Raw genomic sequence first — 18847 nt, 5'->3', positions numbered from 1 at the left:
TTTGTTTATCCTAACTGTAGCACACCTTGCCGTAGCTTAAGTCTCTTCTATTAATAAAAGTATTTTTTTTTGTCTATATATAAAAGGATTGATTTATTGAATATATGATTTAATTTTGACTGCTGAGTAATGATTTCCTGTTGACTGCTGAATGACTATACTTTGTACAAAGAGAAAACTATATGTTATTTCATCCGTGGCAGATACGTTTGATTAGCATAAAACGTCAGCATACACGTAAGCCAGAATACTCGAAGTGACTTTTGATCATGAACCATCCTGTTTCTGTGTATATCCTATGCCAATCTTTTTCAACCATTCATTATTTTCCAGCTTATATGTTTTTTTTCCTTTCCTTTCCTTATGATTGACTTACTTTCGCAATCCATAGACCTACGTACATTACAAGTCTTGCTACATATTTCCATCACCGTACTTACCATCTTATAAATGAAACGCATCATTGTTTACAAACCATACAGTCATAAACCTTAAGATCTTTACATTAATCAGCAGTCATGGCTTCCAATAAGTTTCTTTTCCTCTTTATCCTAGTTAGCTTCCTCATGTTTGCAACTACTCAGGCACAGAACGACATTTATCAACGCACAAATTGTTCCAGCAACACAACCACTGCCGGCAGCACCTTCCAATCCAACCTCAAGACCCTCCTCTCTTTCTTATCATCTAAGGCCGCCACCAGCACCGGATTCTACAACACCACAGTACATGGAGAAATCCCCTCTGACTCAGTCTTTGGATTGTTCATGTGCAGGTAATTAAGGGTGTTCATGATTAGTTTATTTAAATAACTTAACACATAACTTAACAATAAACATTAATTTAGTTATAAGTCGAGATGATGGTCCCAATGGTTCTCAGTATAAAAAACAATGTTTGTCAATAGAAACCGCAGACTAGTCGGTTAGTTTTGGATAATTATGTCTATAGATTAAAAAAGGTTAACTTATAATTTTTGTTGCTCATTTTTTGTTGTTGTTGTTGTTAATATGTAATTTTCATCCTTATTTTAAAATAAAAATATTTAATTATTCTATTTTTAAAAATATAAAATTTTGACCATATTAATGTTTTGACGTTGTCAAATAACATATTACTGTTTTAATGATGTTATATTTAATAATGTAATATTTAAGAATAAAAATTAAAAAAATAATATATCACTTAAATTGATATTTATTTTATTATAAAAATTTATTTATATTTTTTATCTTTACATGTCATGTTACTAAATATTATATCATCTAAGTATAATTAAATGTTAAAATTTAATTATTAATAAACGTTAATTTGATAGAAAGATTAATTCAAATTTTGTAAATTTAAATTTAAAAAAACTAAATATTCCTATTTTAAAATAATAAATTAAAATTTTGAATTGGCAAAAAATATAAGGACTAAAAATATAATTTAAAAAGAAAATACTAATAGCAATATATAATCTCTAATTAATAACTCCAAAAATTATCAAAATTTTATTGTTATTTTCTCTTTATAGAGTACTTTTTACTCACTAATGATATAATTATTATTTTCAAATCATAAATGGTATTGATATTATAAAAATCAGTTATAACTTTAAAAAAATTTGTTATATACAACTGGTTATAACTAATACTAATCATTGGTGTAAAAGAAAATAACATATAACTGATTATAGTCAGAATAAATTTTAAAAATTAAAAAAATGGTTTCTGAAAATAATTTCATACTTAATATATTTTTACTCATAAATAAATTTTAATTTTATGTTATATTTAATTAAAATTGATTTTAAAGATTAAATTTATTTTTTAATTAATTTTCAAAATTAATTTTAGCTATAATTGCATTGGATGTATAATGAGTCAATTCCACCAAAAAATATGGTCATGAAAAATATATATAATTAAATTTATATAATTATTTTTAGTTACCTATTCATTCCAATCATATTTGTTAATCTTAAATATAAATAAATTTTAATTAAGTTTACTTTATTTATTAGATGTGTGACACTTTCTATCCCAACATACATCTAAAATAATTATAAAACATATTTTTAGGTTAAATAAAAAATTTAGAATTAAAATAATGGTTTATTAACATAAGAGTAGAGAATTTACATTCATAAACTTAAAACGTGGTCAAATGCGGAATTTATAGAAAAATGAAACATGAATTTTTTCAAAACAATAATGAAATCCTAAACTAAGCCTAGCTATGCTCCGATGCCACATATCCTATCAGAGCATGCCCAACTGAAGTCTAAGCCTCATCACTAACATCCTCATGTTGATGATCACCTACAACACAATTTAAACACATATAAAGAACAACAAGAGAGTGAGAAACATCTCACTCGATTTCAAGTGTAAAAATAATAGTTATGTAACACACACAAATCATAACAAGCACAGTCATAGCTACACATTAATCATGTGCAAATTTAAATTATACATATAACAGTAACACATATTCATCATGCAATGATGTCATGGACTCAACTCATAGATGCATACATGTGGCGCTAGTCACTTGTCTCATAATCACATATCACGTGCTATATGTTGCCGAAGCAACATACCTGGAGTAGTTTAGGAGTACATGCCGGCTCAACCGCGCACTCTCAACTAGAATGATGTACTGCTAAGGTCTCGTCGGGATAGTGAAGTTGCGCAAGAAACGTCCCATGCACACAAACAGGCAGAACTGGGCGTTCCAACCTGCATTATCCCCTAGGACTCCCCCAAGATGTTTTCACACTTGGAGAGCTTTCCCTAACGGTGTACTCCATATCGTACCCTGTCACATAAATACATATGATGCATGTCACACATTTACAAACTCATGGACTCATCACTTTACTTGTCATAGTTTCTCATATATCATGTCTCATGTCTCATTCATTCTTTTACATTTTCTCATCATATTCACATAGTCTCATACAAGAAACTTCTCATAGCACATAAACCATACCAAGAAATTATCCAACATTATACACATTCAATTCGAAACTCATAATATACGAAGCATAACAGTCATAAATCAAACTTCACGAGTTCACACATTTTTTTACAACTAGCCAATTAATATAATATTTCAATCGATCAAAACACTCCAAATATTATCCAAAACACGAATCCATCATCAATTTTACATATAATGCCTCAAAATTCATTCGAAGATCATATCCCTAATTTCACTTCATAGGATTTTTGACAGAAACCCACAGAGCACTCTAATAATTCATATAAAAACTTATCTACTTTTGAAATCAAACACATATTCACACCCAACAAACATCAAGGAACACAATAGAAAACTCAGAAGTCAAAACAGAAATAATTAGAAATTTGCTTGGTTCTCATAGGGTTCTCTCAAGAACCCATAGAACGCTCTAATTCATATCAAAACTTATCTAATTTTGAAATCAAACACATATTTACACTCAATATCACACAAGAAATGCAACAGAACATTCAGAGAGCAAAACATAAAACTTTCATATTTTGCCTGTTCTTAGAAGCATGCATCAGGCATGGGATTGGGGGCCAATCTTGCTTCCCAACAATTATTCTCACACTCCTGAGCGAGGTTTCTCACTCCCCGCTTACCTGGATAAGCAGAAGACGAAGTTAGAGCAGAATCTAGTTGATCTCCTTCTCTTGGTTCATTCTCCTTGTCTTCAGAGAGTGGTCCAGAAGCAGTGCTAGAGTATGCTATTTATAGACATTAGAAGTGGCCAGAACGGCCTGTTTCGGATCCAGAAAGGCTTGTTCTGGATCCTTTCATCATGTGTTAAATGCATATCTAGAATGGCTCGTTCTTAAACTAGAATGACATATTTTGGAGTTGAGTTTTAACTCATAACGACCATGTTTGGAATGACCCGTTCTCAAAGTGGAACGACCCGTTTTGAGTTCGAATTTTAATCATAACAGCTTGTGTTGAAACGACTCGTTCCAATCTAACGTTTGTAGATATTTTTAGTAGTTTGGAACAGTTCGTTCCAGTTTGAAAATAACTCGTTCTGAATTATTAAATCACCTTAATATAATTATGAAAACTGGAGCGTTACAAAATGCATATCTCGTATTTACATTTTATGTCCCTCAAATAAATGAATAATACATTGACATCAAGAGTTGCGAGTGTTCATCTAGAAATGGTAATAAAGTATAAAGAACCATTTATTAATGACTTATCAATTTGATATCTCTGACTCAGTATTGAATGTTTGATAACTGGTATGATTTTTTAAAACTGATTTTTATTAATCATTTTTTTTCTTAATATCAAGTTTAAATTAAAGGTAGTTTAGAAAAATAAGTTTTCTTTTCTTTGTTATTTACATTCGTAACCAAAAAATAATTATACTATTAATAAAAATGATAACTCAATTTAGTGTACACATTTTTTTTTGTGTGGATAATTATCTCCATTTAAAATTATCTCTCAAACTTTTATTTTTTTTCCATCATTTTTTTTAAACTACTCTTATACCCACAACTACTCAAAAACTATTCACACCTTATTAATAGCTCATATTTAGCTTATTATTATTTTTTCTAAAAATACGTGAAAGCACATAGAGTGATTTTATTACTTTAGTTATTATAAAGCCAATTACTTATAATCACTCTCTATATAAATTAAAATAAGTTTATGCTTTGTAAGCGTTCTACTCTGCTCGCTCCATGTCACATTCATTTTCATTTAAATACTATTCTTGTATGGTGAGGTGAACTTCAGTCTCTTAACATTTAACTATTTGTAATTGTTCTACTCTCCTTACTCCATGTGACATTCATTTTATTTGAATACTATTCTTGTATGGTGAGGTGAACTTTAAATTCTTGACATTTAACTATTTCTTATTCTTTTATATATCAAATGATCGATATATTGTCTAACAAATAATAAAAAAATATTAAAATAAAAGATACATTTATCTTCAAAATTCAAATATTACCCCTTTACATCATTGTTATATTTGTCTTTATATTTTTTTTAACTTCTTATATTTTTAGTATGTCATTTGAAAATTTATTTCAATATTTTTTAATCTCTAATATTTTTAATATATAATTTTCATATTCATTTGAAATTCTTTTAAAATATTATCAATAGTTTGTAATGACCTGCCAGGTCTCACTCTATCTATAGTGTTCAGATACAAGTATAAAATAAAATCTTACTACTAAACAATTATATATATAACGAGAATACACAACTAAAAAGTCTCATAATATATATAACTGAAAGTAGGGAAATAATACCTTATACAACAACTAGGTAGTCAAAAGCTACCAATCAACTAACTACAACATTAGCCCTCCTCCTGAGTCCCGAAGCTCACCCAGTCTAGCAGAGCGCCTATCCTGATCTGCTTGCATACTAAGGTATGGTCATCGCAGTCCCAACGACATAGGGAAAACACATTAGGGTAAGCTCACAACAATAATCATAAAAAAATAGCATCAACATATAATAAACAACAATAGAATTCTTCTTAAAGCAACACAACATCTACAATAATAGATATACAATATCATCTACTAGTAACAACATTTTTAACATATCGCACTTTATTCAAATTGGTCGCTTGTAATCGGTATAGCTCGACTTGGCCCCTACACCGTGGTCGCTTCATACACTTGTGTCTCGACCTTGCCCACACACGGGACCAACCAAGTCCTAGAGGAGAACAACACATCATCCACTCCAAGGGACAACTTTTCAATGAGAGTTTTTAAACAAATTGGGCTCTCAGAGCATCACAACTATCAATCCGCACAATAGGATGAACAACTTTGAAAACTTTTCCTCTAGTCCTAGTGATCAAAAACTAATCCCAACACAATCACATAGTATTTATCACAATAGCTCAACTATCAACTCATTCATACAACATTATATACAACTTGAATACAACAACCCATGCAACATCAACTAATGCATCGTCATACATATACAATTAGGAGATCTCCAACAACTGAGGTTGAGCAGTCTAGGTGGCATAAACCCTACCGAATCCAGCATTTGACCTATCTCAACCAGGTCAGGTATAGGAAATCGTTAGGAACTCTGAAGAGAACCAGGTATAGACAACAATAGGCGATTGCTCAGGTGTGCCACTTAGACTCGGAGGTCTAGTACTACTGTTAGGACATAAGGGTTTGGGTATGAGCCTATCACGGCCTTGGCTAGCATCACCAATCTACATATGGAGTTAGCCCACCCACTATCCTCCAAGTATCACGCACCCTCTAGTACCTAGTCAAAGACTACATCTCTAGCTAGGTACCTTACTCAAATTGGTCATTCAACCATGACATGGATCGACTACTTCCATGTCGCCCACACAATACTAAGGGATTCAACTTTAAAACAACTTTTAACTTATCTCCTTAGTACTATGTATCTCAACCCATAGGATATATATCTTCACTATATGTCTCCAACTTTTCAACTTTATAACAATAGGCAGCTTTACAACTTTACGACAATAGACAACTTTACAACTTTACAACTATAGGCATCATAAAAACTTTACAACTATAAGCATCATAATAACTTTACAACATTAGGCATCTTTACAACAATAAGCAACTATAGTCATCAATCTCAACTTTAACAACTTTAAGGAAACTTTCAACTTTACAGCAATAGACATCTTTATATTACTTAATTAAACAACTAGAACAACTATAATCATTACAATATCAACTTAATGCAACTTTACAACAATAATCTATTTCAACTTATGCATCTCAAGTTATTAATAATTCAACGATAGACAACATGTAAACAACTTAGTTTCATCAACCACACAACCTATAAACAACTTAAGCCAATAACTACTCAACTCATCTTCATCAGGCAACTTAACAACTTTATTAACAACTTCAACAATATACAACATATTCGACACAAATTACCAATCAACCAACATATTTAAAGTTCATCTATCATGCCAAATTACACAATGCATAAAGCTTCCCTAACCTGAATATTGGCTCCGAATAGCCAAGAATTCGGGAATAAGAAAAACTTTCCTCCAAGCTCGACTCTCGAACTTCAATCCTTCAAAATCAAGCTTCCTAGTGGACTAGAGTCCTTCTCTCTAAACTTCTCTCCCTTGCTCTCCCTCTTTCTTTCCCTTTCTCTCCCTCCTTAATGCCTATTTATAGAGGTCAGGAGTGGCCAGAACAACCCATTTTGAATCTAGAATGGTCTGTTCTGGGCTCCTTCATCATGTGTAAAATTCACATGCAGAACGGCCCGTTATGAAACCAAAATGACCCGTTCTAGCACGTCTAGGATGACCCGTTCCAAAACCAGAACGAATGTTCTGGAGTTAAATTTAACTCACAACAATCATGTTTGGAACGACCGTTCAAGTCTAGGATTTATAGGTCAATTTAGTAGTTTGGAACGGCACGTTCCAGTTTAGGAACGACCCGTTCTAGGATACTAAATCACCCATCGCCTTCTGAAATACTTACTACGTTACAATACCCCCAACAAACAGGAATTTTCATCCCCGAAAGTAGACTTACTTGGGAATAAAGAAGGATACTGCTCTCTATACTACTGCTCAATCTTTTCAAGTAGCCTCACCAGTAACTGCATCCCAAAGAACCTTCACCAATCCAGTGGACTTGCCCCTCAACTCCTTCAACTTGAAATCAATCATAGCTACCAGTCTCTTCTCATAAGTTAGGTTCTCCTTGACCTGAATCTCATCCAACTCAATTACATGACTTGGGTCATGAACATACTTCCTCAACTGTGAAACGTGAAACACATGTTCCCCTTGGAAAACTCCAAAGACTTTCGCCTTTCATCAGCATATGATTTCTATCTACTCTGGGCAGTCTTCGTACTCTCCTGAATCAACTTTAGTTTCTTAGTAGTCTATAGGACTAACTCCGACCCGACAACCACTGATTCATTATCTTGGTACCAACATTGAGGAGTCTTACACCTCCTACTATACAGGGCTTCAAACGGTGCCATCCCGATACTAGCATGAAAGCTATTGTTATACGTGAACTCTACTAGTGGTAGGACTTCCTCCCAACTCCCCAAGTAGTCTAGCACACAAGCCCTCAACAAATCTTTCAAGGACTGAATTGTCCTCTCTGACTGACCATCTATCTGTGGATGATAAACAGAACTCAATCTCAACCTCGTGCCTAAGACTTGGTGTAGAGTCTACCAAAATCTAGAAGTGAACCTCGGATCCTTATCTAAAATAATACTAGAAGGCACCCTGTGCAACCATATTATTTCCTTCACATACAACATTAGAAATAGCGGATCCCTATCAATAAGGTTTTAAAAAAAAATTATTATAAAAAAGTCTTCCTTTATCAAATTAAGACAATAGAAATTGTTTTAACATTAGGTTAAAATTTTGTAGTATTTATTTAAAAAAATTTTCACATAAAAAAGTCTATTAATATTTAAAAGCTCAAAAATTTTAATCAATTATTTTGAGGAATAGATTTTGCAAGATATTTTAATAGAATACATAAATATTATTCATGCTCTCTCTCCTTAATTTTTTCTCTTGCCTTTTCTAGATTGTTTCTCTTTCTCCTCTCTCTTCTCTTCTCAGCTCTTCTCTTCTTCATCTCATATATATATATATATATATATATATATATATATATATATATATATATGAGGAGAGATCCTTTTACTCTAGGAGTAAGTCTACATAAACTTATTCTGTTCAATAACTCATGTTCTACATCAAATTTCAACGATCCAACCGTTTAATTTAAAGTTCTTAATGCATAGATCAAATATGAAAATTTTTAGAAAATTTGAAAATCATTTGATACTTCATTTCATTAATTCAAATTGACGGATAATCATAAAACTATTTTATACATTGATTCGAATTAATGAAACGAAGTATCAAATGATTTTCAATTTTTTTAAAATTTTTTAGATTTGATCTATGCATTAAGAACTTTAAACTGAATGGTTGGATCGTTGAAATTTGATGTAGAACATGAGTTATTGAACGCAGTAAGTCTATGTAGACTTACTCCTTGAGTAAAAGGATCCCTTATATATATATATATATATATATATATATATATATATATATTCATGTTCTTCTTCTTTATTTTTTCTCCCATCTTTTTTAATCTATTATTAATGTATAATTTATCAATATTTATTTCTTGAATCAGTAAATATTATTTATTATCAAAATTTTAAATTATTAAAATTTAACTAATGTTGCTTTTTGATAAAATTTAATATTTAAATTTCAAAAATTTAAACATATATTAAAAAAATTTCTCTATGTTGAAAAATTAAGTTGTGTTATTTAAATTAAGTATTTAAAATTTAATAAATTCGAATTAAATTATTCAATTAAAATAATTAAAATTTCAAGCATCTCAACTGTTAAATTTCTTCATCTAAACACAATTTAAGAACAAAATTTGGGTTATTCATAAAATCAGTATGGGAAATGTAACTTCAAAAGATATAAAAAAAAATATATATAGCCTTAAAGTGTGTGATTATGAGAACAAAAGTTTTATTATTTAAGTTATATGTAATATCAACTTATATATTATTAAATAAATGTTTTTTTTCTATATACACATGTATATAACTTAAAAATTTTATTTATTTATTTATTTGATAATTTTACATGTAATTTAAAAGAAAATAAAAATAATTAACATCAATTCAAATTGGCTCAATACTTTTTGAGCCTAAATTTTACTAGGCTCATGATATATATATATATTTTTTTATAAATACACCTCTTTCCATTTTTTAAAAAGTAAATTCCTAATATATATATATATATATATATATATATAAATATTTTAAATTTTATATTTTTCTATCGTTTAATTTAACATTTTCTCTTTCTTTTTTTCATATACCTCTCTCTCTCTCTCTTCCTCCTTTTTAGTTTTCACATTGTTACCTTCTCCTTGTTAAGTATATATGTCATGAGCCTTTAGGAATTTAAAATAGGGGTACTTTAGGAATTTAATTTTTTAAAAAAGAAAAAGGAGGTGTATTTATTAAAAAAAAAGAAAAGAAAAAGAAAAACAGAATATATATGTCATGAGCCTTTTTACTAACCTAGCCTGATTTGATTGATCCAATCTTATTTTAGTGTAAGAACAAAGAATTCAACCTAACATATTATTAAAATTAATAGTACGAGTGAGAAAATGTTAAGTTTGAAAGAATATATGTAGATAAATGTTACTTAGAAAAACATAAATATATATATATATATATATATATATATATATATATATATATATATAAAAGCAAAATAAATAGTTATTACAAATCTCAAAACACATGATGTGTCCGGATAACAAAGAGAATGTAACAAAAGAATGCTAGACCACCAAAAGCTATCCCCCGTAACATAACCAAAACTTCTAAGTAATCTCCCCATAAATAATATAAAGTCCCTAAGTAATTCCCCCGTAATCTTGAATACAAACAATATTATGCCAGTAAGTCCACAAAATATTGATCATAGTTTTTTTAAGAAAAAAAAACTTTTGTTTTAAAAGTCATTACATTTTCAACGAATTCTCTTAAAATTTATTAAACTTTTTTGTGGTAAAGTAATTATGAAATTCCAGTCCATTAGTATGTTTTTATAATTGGTTATTATAATACCCGTGTGCGCAGGGGTGATGTCCCTCGTGAGGTGTGTCAAGGATGTGTCCAAGATGCAACCCAGCGACTACAAAAAGAGTGCTCCTTGTCCAAAGAAGCTGTGATTTGGATCGATGGGTGCATGGTTCGCTATTCCAACCGTTCATTCTTTTCCACCGTGGACACTAGACCTAGATATTTATTATACCACGATGTGAATGCCTCAGTCCAGGAAAGCTTCATGCGTTTGTTGTTGGGCACCATAAACAAAACTGCAGATGAAGCAGCTCGAGGTAATCGTGACAAGAAGTACGCCGCATCGCAAGCAGACATATCTGAGTCTCAGAGCCTTTACTGTCTAGCTCAGTGCACACCGGACCTGTCGCCTTATGATTGCAGAAGATGTCTCAGTGTCGTCATAGGAGACCTTCCACAGAGATATCAAGGGAGCCAGGAAGGGATAGTTCTATGTCCCAGCTGTAATCTTAGGTTTGGAATGTACCCTTTCTATCGCTCACCTACAACAGCACGGCTTCCTGCATCAAATTTTCCCAATCAAGATTCACGGTTTTCAGAAGATCCAACTTATCTAAACCACAGTTGCTCGACTAATGTAACTGCCGACACCTCTTTCAAACTGTTTCTCAAGACCCTCCTCTCTTACATGTCTTCCAATGCCACCAAAGGTGAGAAATCTTATAAGGGTGGCGTCGAGGACACTGTGTATGGCCTCTTCATGTGCCGTGGTGACCTTCCCCCACGCCTCTGCGAAAAATGCGTCCTTAACGCAACCCACCGAATATCATCTGCGTGCGGTTCGTTTCAAGAGGCTATAATTTGGTACAGCCACTGCATGATCCGCTATTCCTATCGGAATTTCTTCTACCAATTGGAGGAAACTCCCACATTTCAAATGCTGAATGTTACCACTATCTCCAACCCCGTCCCGGGACAAGAGTTCTTCACTTTTACATTATCAAATACGTTAGCTAATCTGGTGAACGCGGCATGGGATAGTAATGAGAGATATGTGATTAAATCATCAAAATTAAATGATGTACAGATCCTTTACTCTCTAGGTCAATGTACGCAGGACTTGTCTCGTCGGGATTGCGCGGACTGTCTGCAAGATATATATGGAAAAATTCCATGGTCACGCTTGGGAAGCATAGGGGGAAGAGTTCTATATCCCAGTTGCAATGTCAGGTTTGAATTGTTCCAATTTTACAGGGTAGGTGATGAAACTCAGTCGCCAAGGCCACCTAATCTTTCTCCGTCAGGCATTACAGGTAAACTCGATCAACTAATATTTGTTACATACATGCAATCTGTTATTTGAAAAGAAGAAGTAAACATTGTTATGATAATTTAAGTGTTAAAGCCTTTATATATTAAAGTACTGGTAACAATTTTAAAAGAGCAATCAAAAGGTGCGGGACTTGAACACATGTAAATTCATATATAAATGATGAGTAATCTATTTTAATAATAGATATAAGATAATTTTGACATCATCTTAAAAAATAAAAATTTTTCAGAATCAATTTGAAAAATAAGAATCTTTATCGACTTATAATATTTAACTATTTTTAATCATATATAATAAATATAAGATTTTCGACATGAATTATTATTTTACTTGAAATTCTAAACTTTGATAACTTAGTTTCAAATCATTAAAATATTAAATTTTAAAATAGTCCATGAAATTGAAGTGTGCCTAAACTTTAGAATTGCCAAATAAGTTATATATCAAACCACATTTTTTTTTACATTTATAGTTATTTATCTTTGTATGTGTTTCATAACATTATATTCTTAATTTAAAGTTATTTTTGCGCAACAAATACCATAAAACTTTTAATTTGAATGGAGCTCAGTATCATTGATGTTTTAGATGTACACTTTTACTTGTATGCCATTAAAAATGATTTGAATCGATTAGTACAAGTTACTTGTCCACAAACTTTATTCATTCGATATGGAAATAAAAAGTAAAGAAAGGAGAAAAAATTGATTAATGTCATGGGGTGTTAAAGATGTTTATTTTTTTATTTTTGCAAGTTATGGTATCCCTAATAAAAATTAATGACTAATATTTTGAGATATTGATATGTTGAGCTTTGTCAATATTTTATATATATATATATACACAGATCAAGAATCAGTATGATCGGGTGTTAAAGAGTTTCATCATTAAATTTACAAATTTAAGATACTATTATTAAAATTTAGAATCGATGGAACTACTTGGAGGAGATTGATGCTCTTCAAGTAGATCCATGCTCAGTCCCTTCTTCTCTTGAGTTTGACATGTCCAAATGAAGATGAACACCTTTGAAGGAAGCTTCAATGGTGAAGAATGCATTTAGGAGGTTTAGCCACTTCAAGAAGTTGAAGAAGCTTGAGGAACCTAGTTCAAAGGTTGAAGATCCTTTGAGAGAAGATCTACGGAGAATGTTCTCCACAAGCTTCTCAAATGCCTTGAAGGAAAAGAGAAACTCGACCAAAGGAAAATGGCTAGGCTAGGCGGTCATGGATGCAATTTGCTCACTTTAATGTTTTCAAAAATATTTGATTTGGTTTAGTTAGGTTCATCCAAAAAAGTTGAAACCTAGCTAAATCAAATCTATGGAAAATTAGGAGCAAAATGAGTCCAATATGTAAAATTTTGCCTAGATCCAATCTTAGCCCAATTACTAATCACACCCTCGAATATTGCTAAATTTTAAATATTGATAATTTTATTTTTTAGATCATAATTTTTTAAAAAATATATAGTCCTTGAAATTGATGATTGTCCCTCAACTTTATATAATTGTCAATTTTAATAAGTCAGTCGCAAACAATACAAATTTAGGTTGGGATAGGCCAAGTCAATTTAATGGTGATGTGGAATTTTGCTAGCCAAGCCCAATTTTTGGTGAGCTGGCCCAATGGACTGGCCCATAATTTAATCACTTTTTTCTAAAATATAAAAATTAAGTTATTAAAACAAAATAAAATTTATATATTAAGTTAATAAATTTTTTTAATCATTGTAAACTAAAATAAAAAATATAGATTGCCATTTGGATTATGAAATAGTAAAACATAATACCCAATCATAAAAATAAATTAGAGCGCATCAATTATAACAATAAAAACGGCTAGAAATTAATAGTAATTCTCAACGTACATAGAATATTAATGTTTAAATGAACATTGACTGCACATGTAATATTCACTTTAACATATATGACTTGACCAATTATAAAATATAATAAAAAAAATTGGCCAATGGTTGGAACAACTTACTTCAAACTAGTAAAAATTTGGGCAGGTGAAAATAATTTTGTACTTGAAATTTTACTTCCAAGTAAAATTCATACAACATCCGAATCGGTGCTATTTTCACATCCCTAGTCATAGTCCCTTCTGGCTTCACCCTTAGTTAAGTGATAGCATCAAACGCACTAATGTAGCATATTGTATATATGTGTTATTGGTGCTCACCAGCACTTGACAGTCCAATAACTAAGAATCATTAATTAATTTAGTTGCTGAAATTATTGGACACTGTCAATATAGTTTATGAAATTATTAAAATATCCAAACAATTTCCGAATTTGAAACCATTAATCAAGTTAATTCAAGTGACACCCTTAATTAACTAACAATATCAAACAAGTTATCTGTCTGACCACATCTTTTATCCTTACAACTGCTTATCTTTAATTTGAATGTGTTTTATTTGTGAAATCATCATTATTCTTAATATAAAGTTATTGTTGTCATTATAAAAAAAAAAAATAACTTTTAGTGATGAACATAAAGTGTCACTAAAACTTAAAAACTTATAGGTAAGTACTTTTTATAATATATTTATACAGACAATTTATCTGTTCATTATGTGAATTATATACAAAGGATTTTGTAAGTTTTATTTATAACAAATAATTTTAAGTAAGTATTTGAGTTTTATGTACAATAAATATTTATAGATAAAAGTAATTTTTAATTTTACCTACGATCATCATGTTTATAAGAATAAATGATATGTAGATACATGAGACTTTCCTTGTAATGTGCCCAATTGATACCATAAAACTTTTAATTTGAATGAAGCTCAAGCATTGATGTTTTACACTTTTACTTGTCGACTATTAAAAATAATTTGAATTGATTAGCACAATTATTTGTTCACCACCTATATAGATCCGATAAGAAAGAAAGAAAAAAAAAGTAAAGAAGGGAGGAAAAGTTGATTATTGTGATTAGTTGTTAATTTTTTTTTTTAAAACCAAGTTATCTCTTCATTGAAAGTTAAGAATTAATTCTTCAAGATACTGAAATTTATTTAAAGAATTAACATTTTCTAACATTTTTTATACATATCAATCAAGAATAAGTGTGATTGAGTGTTAAAGAATTAATTCCACTATTAATTACAAATGTATATATACTATTTATTAAAATTTAGACTATGAAGCAAATCAATGTTGTCTATATTATTCTACCTTAAAATTTGGAATGATAAAGCAACTATATTTGGTTTTATTATTTAGCACACTACTAATAGCATGGTCAAAGTGTTCACACACTAATTCATAAATTGTAATATAAATTATATAATCTATACTAATATATAAAGAGGACATTCCTTTTAATAATCATTTTGATATTCATATTTGATAGATCATTATATTTTTTTATTATTTTTTTAAAAGGTATATTTTTTATTCAATCCAAGACTTGAACTCAAAACTTTTTGACTTAAGGATCAACCACAACACTAGTTGGACCAACAAACATTAATTACTTATTTAACTACTTTTATTACTTAATCTCAATTTTAATTTTAATTTTTAATTTTTTTAAATAAAATATTGAGGCGTGAAATGTCTTGACTTACCTAATGAATCATAATATTTATAGGAAACAAGTCACTTCTCATGTTATTAGCAACCTATTATGACTTGTCATGATTAATTATCTATTTCTATATATATGTTAGCGACATATGTTGATTGTTTGATTGTTTTGCAGAGAAAAGAAAAAGTGGATCGCGAGCAATGATCTTAATTATTGTACTCACAACTATTTCAGCGATACTTTTCTCTATTGGCTACTATTTAATAAAGAGAAAAGTAAGAAAAAGTGCTAAGACTATTTTGAGAGAAAATTGTACGTATCTTTAAAGGAATTCAATATGTTAAACATATGCATTTTAAATTTAAAGAACTTTATAAACTTAATTAATTTTACAAATCAATTACATGTATTTGATTCAGTTGGTCATGAAAGTGCCACTTTAGAGCCACTACAATTCACTTTGGATGTAATTGAAGCAGCAACCAATAACTTTTCGAATGATAATAAGATTGGAAAAGGTGGATTTGGAGAAGTTTACAAGGTGAAGAATGTGACATATCTACTCACTTTTATGTTTTTGTTTTTCACATAAATAATATATAATGATTTAATTTTCAGGGCATTCTTCTTAATGGACGACAAATAGCAGTAAAGAGACTCTCAAAAAGTTCTAAGCAAGGCACAACTGAGTTCAAGAATGAAATTTTATTGATAGCCAAGCTTCAACACAGAAATCTTGTGGCATTCATCGGCTTTTGTCTTGAACAACAAGATAAAATACTTATTTATGAATATGTTCCAAACAAGAGTCTTGACTATTTTTTATTTGGTTTGACACTTGTCACCCTTAAACAACTTAATTCTTTAATGTTTAAATTCATCCATTACATACATATGTGTGTTTAAAATCATGCAATAAATGCATGTTTGTGTGTGAATCTGTGCCATCCTATAACTTATAGATTACAAGACATGTTTCACAATTACATTGATTGTAATCAACTTATATTACAATCCACACTTACATTTCTCAATTATTATGTAGATTCTCAACGATCAAAGTTGTTGAGCTGGCATGAGCGTTACAATATTATTGGAGGGATTGCTCGGGGAATTCTTTATTTACATGAGCATTCTCGACTCAAAGTCATACATCGTGATCTCAAGCCTAGTAATATTTTATTAGATGAAAATATGATTCCAAAAATTTCAGATTTTGGTTTGGCTAGAATTGTGGAAATAAATCAAGATCAAGGGAGTACAAATAGAATTGTTGGAACATAGTAAGTTTGAAACAATATTCTTCCTTATCCATTGAATTTCGCATATCATACAGTATGTTTTGGATTAATTAACATTGTTTTTCTATTTTATTTTACAGTGGTTATATGCCTCCAGAATATGCAATGTTTGGACAGTTTTCAGAAAAATCAGATGTTTTTAGTTTTGGTGTCATGGTTCTTGAGATTATTGCAGGAAAAAAGAATCTAAGTCCTTGTGAACCATATCGTGTTGTTGATGGCCTCTTGAATTATGTAAGTATAATAATCTAGGAATTTGGATTCCTTGCATTAGTTCTAGTTTCTTATATGCTATATATATATATATATATATATATATATATATATATATATATATATATTTTCATTTTGCCATGGCCACTCAGATTAATTCAACTATATAAACAAGTATTAAATTAATTGAATTTTTAATTTCACCAATTGGTATAGGTTTGGAGACAGTGGATGGGTGAAACATCGTTAAACATACTAGATCCAAGTATTAAAGAAAATTGTTCTGAAATTGAAGTTATTAAATGCATTCAAATTGGTTTGCTATGCATTCAACAAAATCCCGATGATAGACCAACAATGGTACAAGTTGTTTCATATCTTAGTACTCATTTAACTGAATTGCCAAGTCCACAAGATCCTGCATTTTTCTTACACGGTAGAATGTATCCAAAATTATTTGGACAAGAATCAAGTTCTAGCCACTCTATCAACGAATCCACTCCATTATCTAATAATGATATGTCTATAAGTGATTTTCTTCCCCGATAGTAAATTATTTTCCTTTTAAGTCTTGGTATTTAGAACTAGTAATATGTATTAGTTTTAATTATTTTATTCAGTTTGAAGAGCTTTAAGAAGAAAAGGGCACATGTAATTTATTTATTAGATGAATGTAAATTATAAAGAATACTTTGTGATGTAATGATCTTTCTTGATACTTGAAGAAATATAAATTATAGAGAATACTTTATAATGTAAATTATATGGTTTGTGGTGAAGTAATATATATTTTTTTATATTAATTTTTTTCCTGTTATTTCTTTATTTTAAGATATTATATTTGAGATATGATAAATGAATTATTTTTTCCTTATGAACTTTCTAGTTCATAATGTTTACATACTGTACTAGTAGGACGGTTCGGCCTTCACGTGGCCGATATTCAATCGGCGCTCGAATGGCCGAACCAGAAACCCGACTGCTGATCGGCCACTGAATGACCCATAGGCGCAGATCCCTCTTGATCAAGGATTAAGGATTACCTCTAATCAAAGGTTAAGAGCTAATCACACCGATAAGCCAATTAGAGGCGTATTACCTAAAATGAGAATCCCAAGTGTACTAGTAGGACAGTTCGGCCTCCACGTGGCCGATACCCAATCGGCGCTCGAATGGTCGAACCAGGAACCCGACTGCTGATCGGCCACCGGATGACCCATAGGCGCAGATCCCTCCTAATCAAGGATTAAGGATTACCCCTAATCAAAGGTTAAGAGCTAATCACACCGATAAGCCGATTAGAGGCGTATTACCTAAAATGATAATCCTATTGTAGGGCTCATGGGAGTCCGGGCCCATCAATGTCAGTATAAATAGCTCATATCACGAGGTAACGTTGTAACGACCCACCCTAGGTCGTCACATTAATAACTAGCCAAAATAAAATAATATAAAATAAAGAAAATAGAGCAAAAGCCAGCTACGCTAGAGTGTAAAAATTGTTTCATAATATCAAACATAATTATATCAGAGTCATTCTTAGTAAAATTATACAGTAATCCAATAGTAACATCATGAAATATAAGTTAGACACCCTAGGTGCTGGTCAAGCTCTACGTCTAGCCACTTCTCAAAGCAGCTACCCCAAAAGACTCCTTGCTATCCCAAGGCCTCACACCTGATCTGCTCCCCCACATAGTGAGATCATCACAGTCCAAACCACATGGAAACATAAGGGTTAGCACATATAAAACCAACCATAGTATATCATAATAAAATATCATTAAACAGATATTTATCCACATTAT

General features: G+C 30.6%; 1 protein-coding gene across 1 annotated transcript; it reads left to right on the top strand.

The window, feature by feature from the left end:
* Positions 1–433: 433 nt before the first annotated feature.
* LOC109789897 (cysteine-rich receptor-like protein kinase 6) lies at positions 434–17799 on the top strand. Its single transcript, XM_083073491.1, has 8 exons — positions 434–775; positions 10705–12001; positions 15702–15837; positions 15945–16066; positions 16144–16354; positions 16571–16808; positions 16907–17060; positions 17256–17799. Exons 1-8 carry the CDS (start codon positions 519–521, stop codon positions 17586–17588), a joined length of 2748 nt encoding a protein of 915 aa, XP_082929617.1. The 5' UTR covers positions 434–518; the 3' UTR covers positions 17589–17799.
* The last annotated feature ends 1048 nt before the right edge of the window (positions 17800–18847 follow it).

The sequence above is a fragment of the Cajanus cajan genome, chromosome 1 (assembly GCF_000230855.2).
Source record: "Cajanus cajan strain Asha chromosome 1, NIPB_CcT2T_4, whole genome shotgun sequence".
NCBI classification, from domain to species: domain Eukaryota; kingdom Viridiplantae; phylum Streptophyta; class Magnoliopsida; order Fabales; family Fabaceae; genus Cajanus; species Cajanus cajan.
This window is presented reverse-complemented; position numbering and strand designations above follow the sequence as displayed.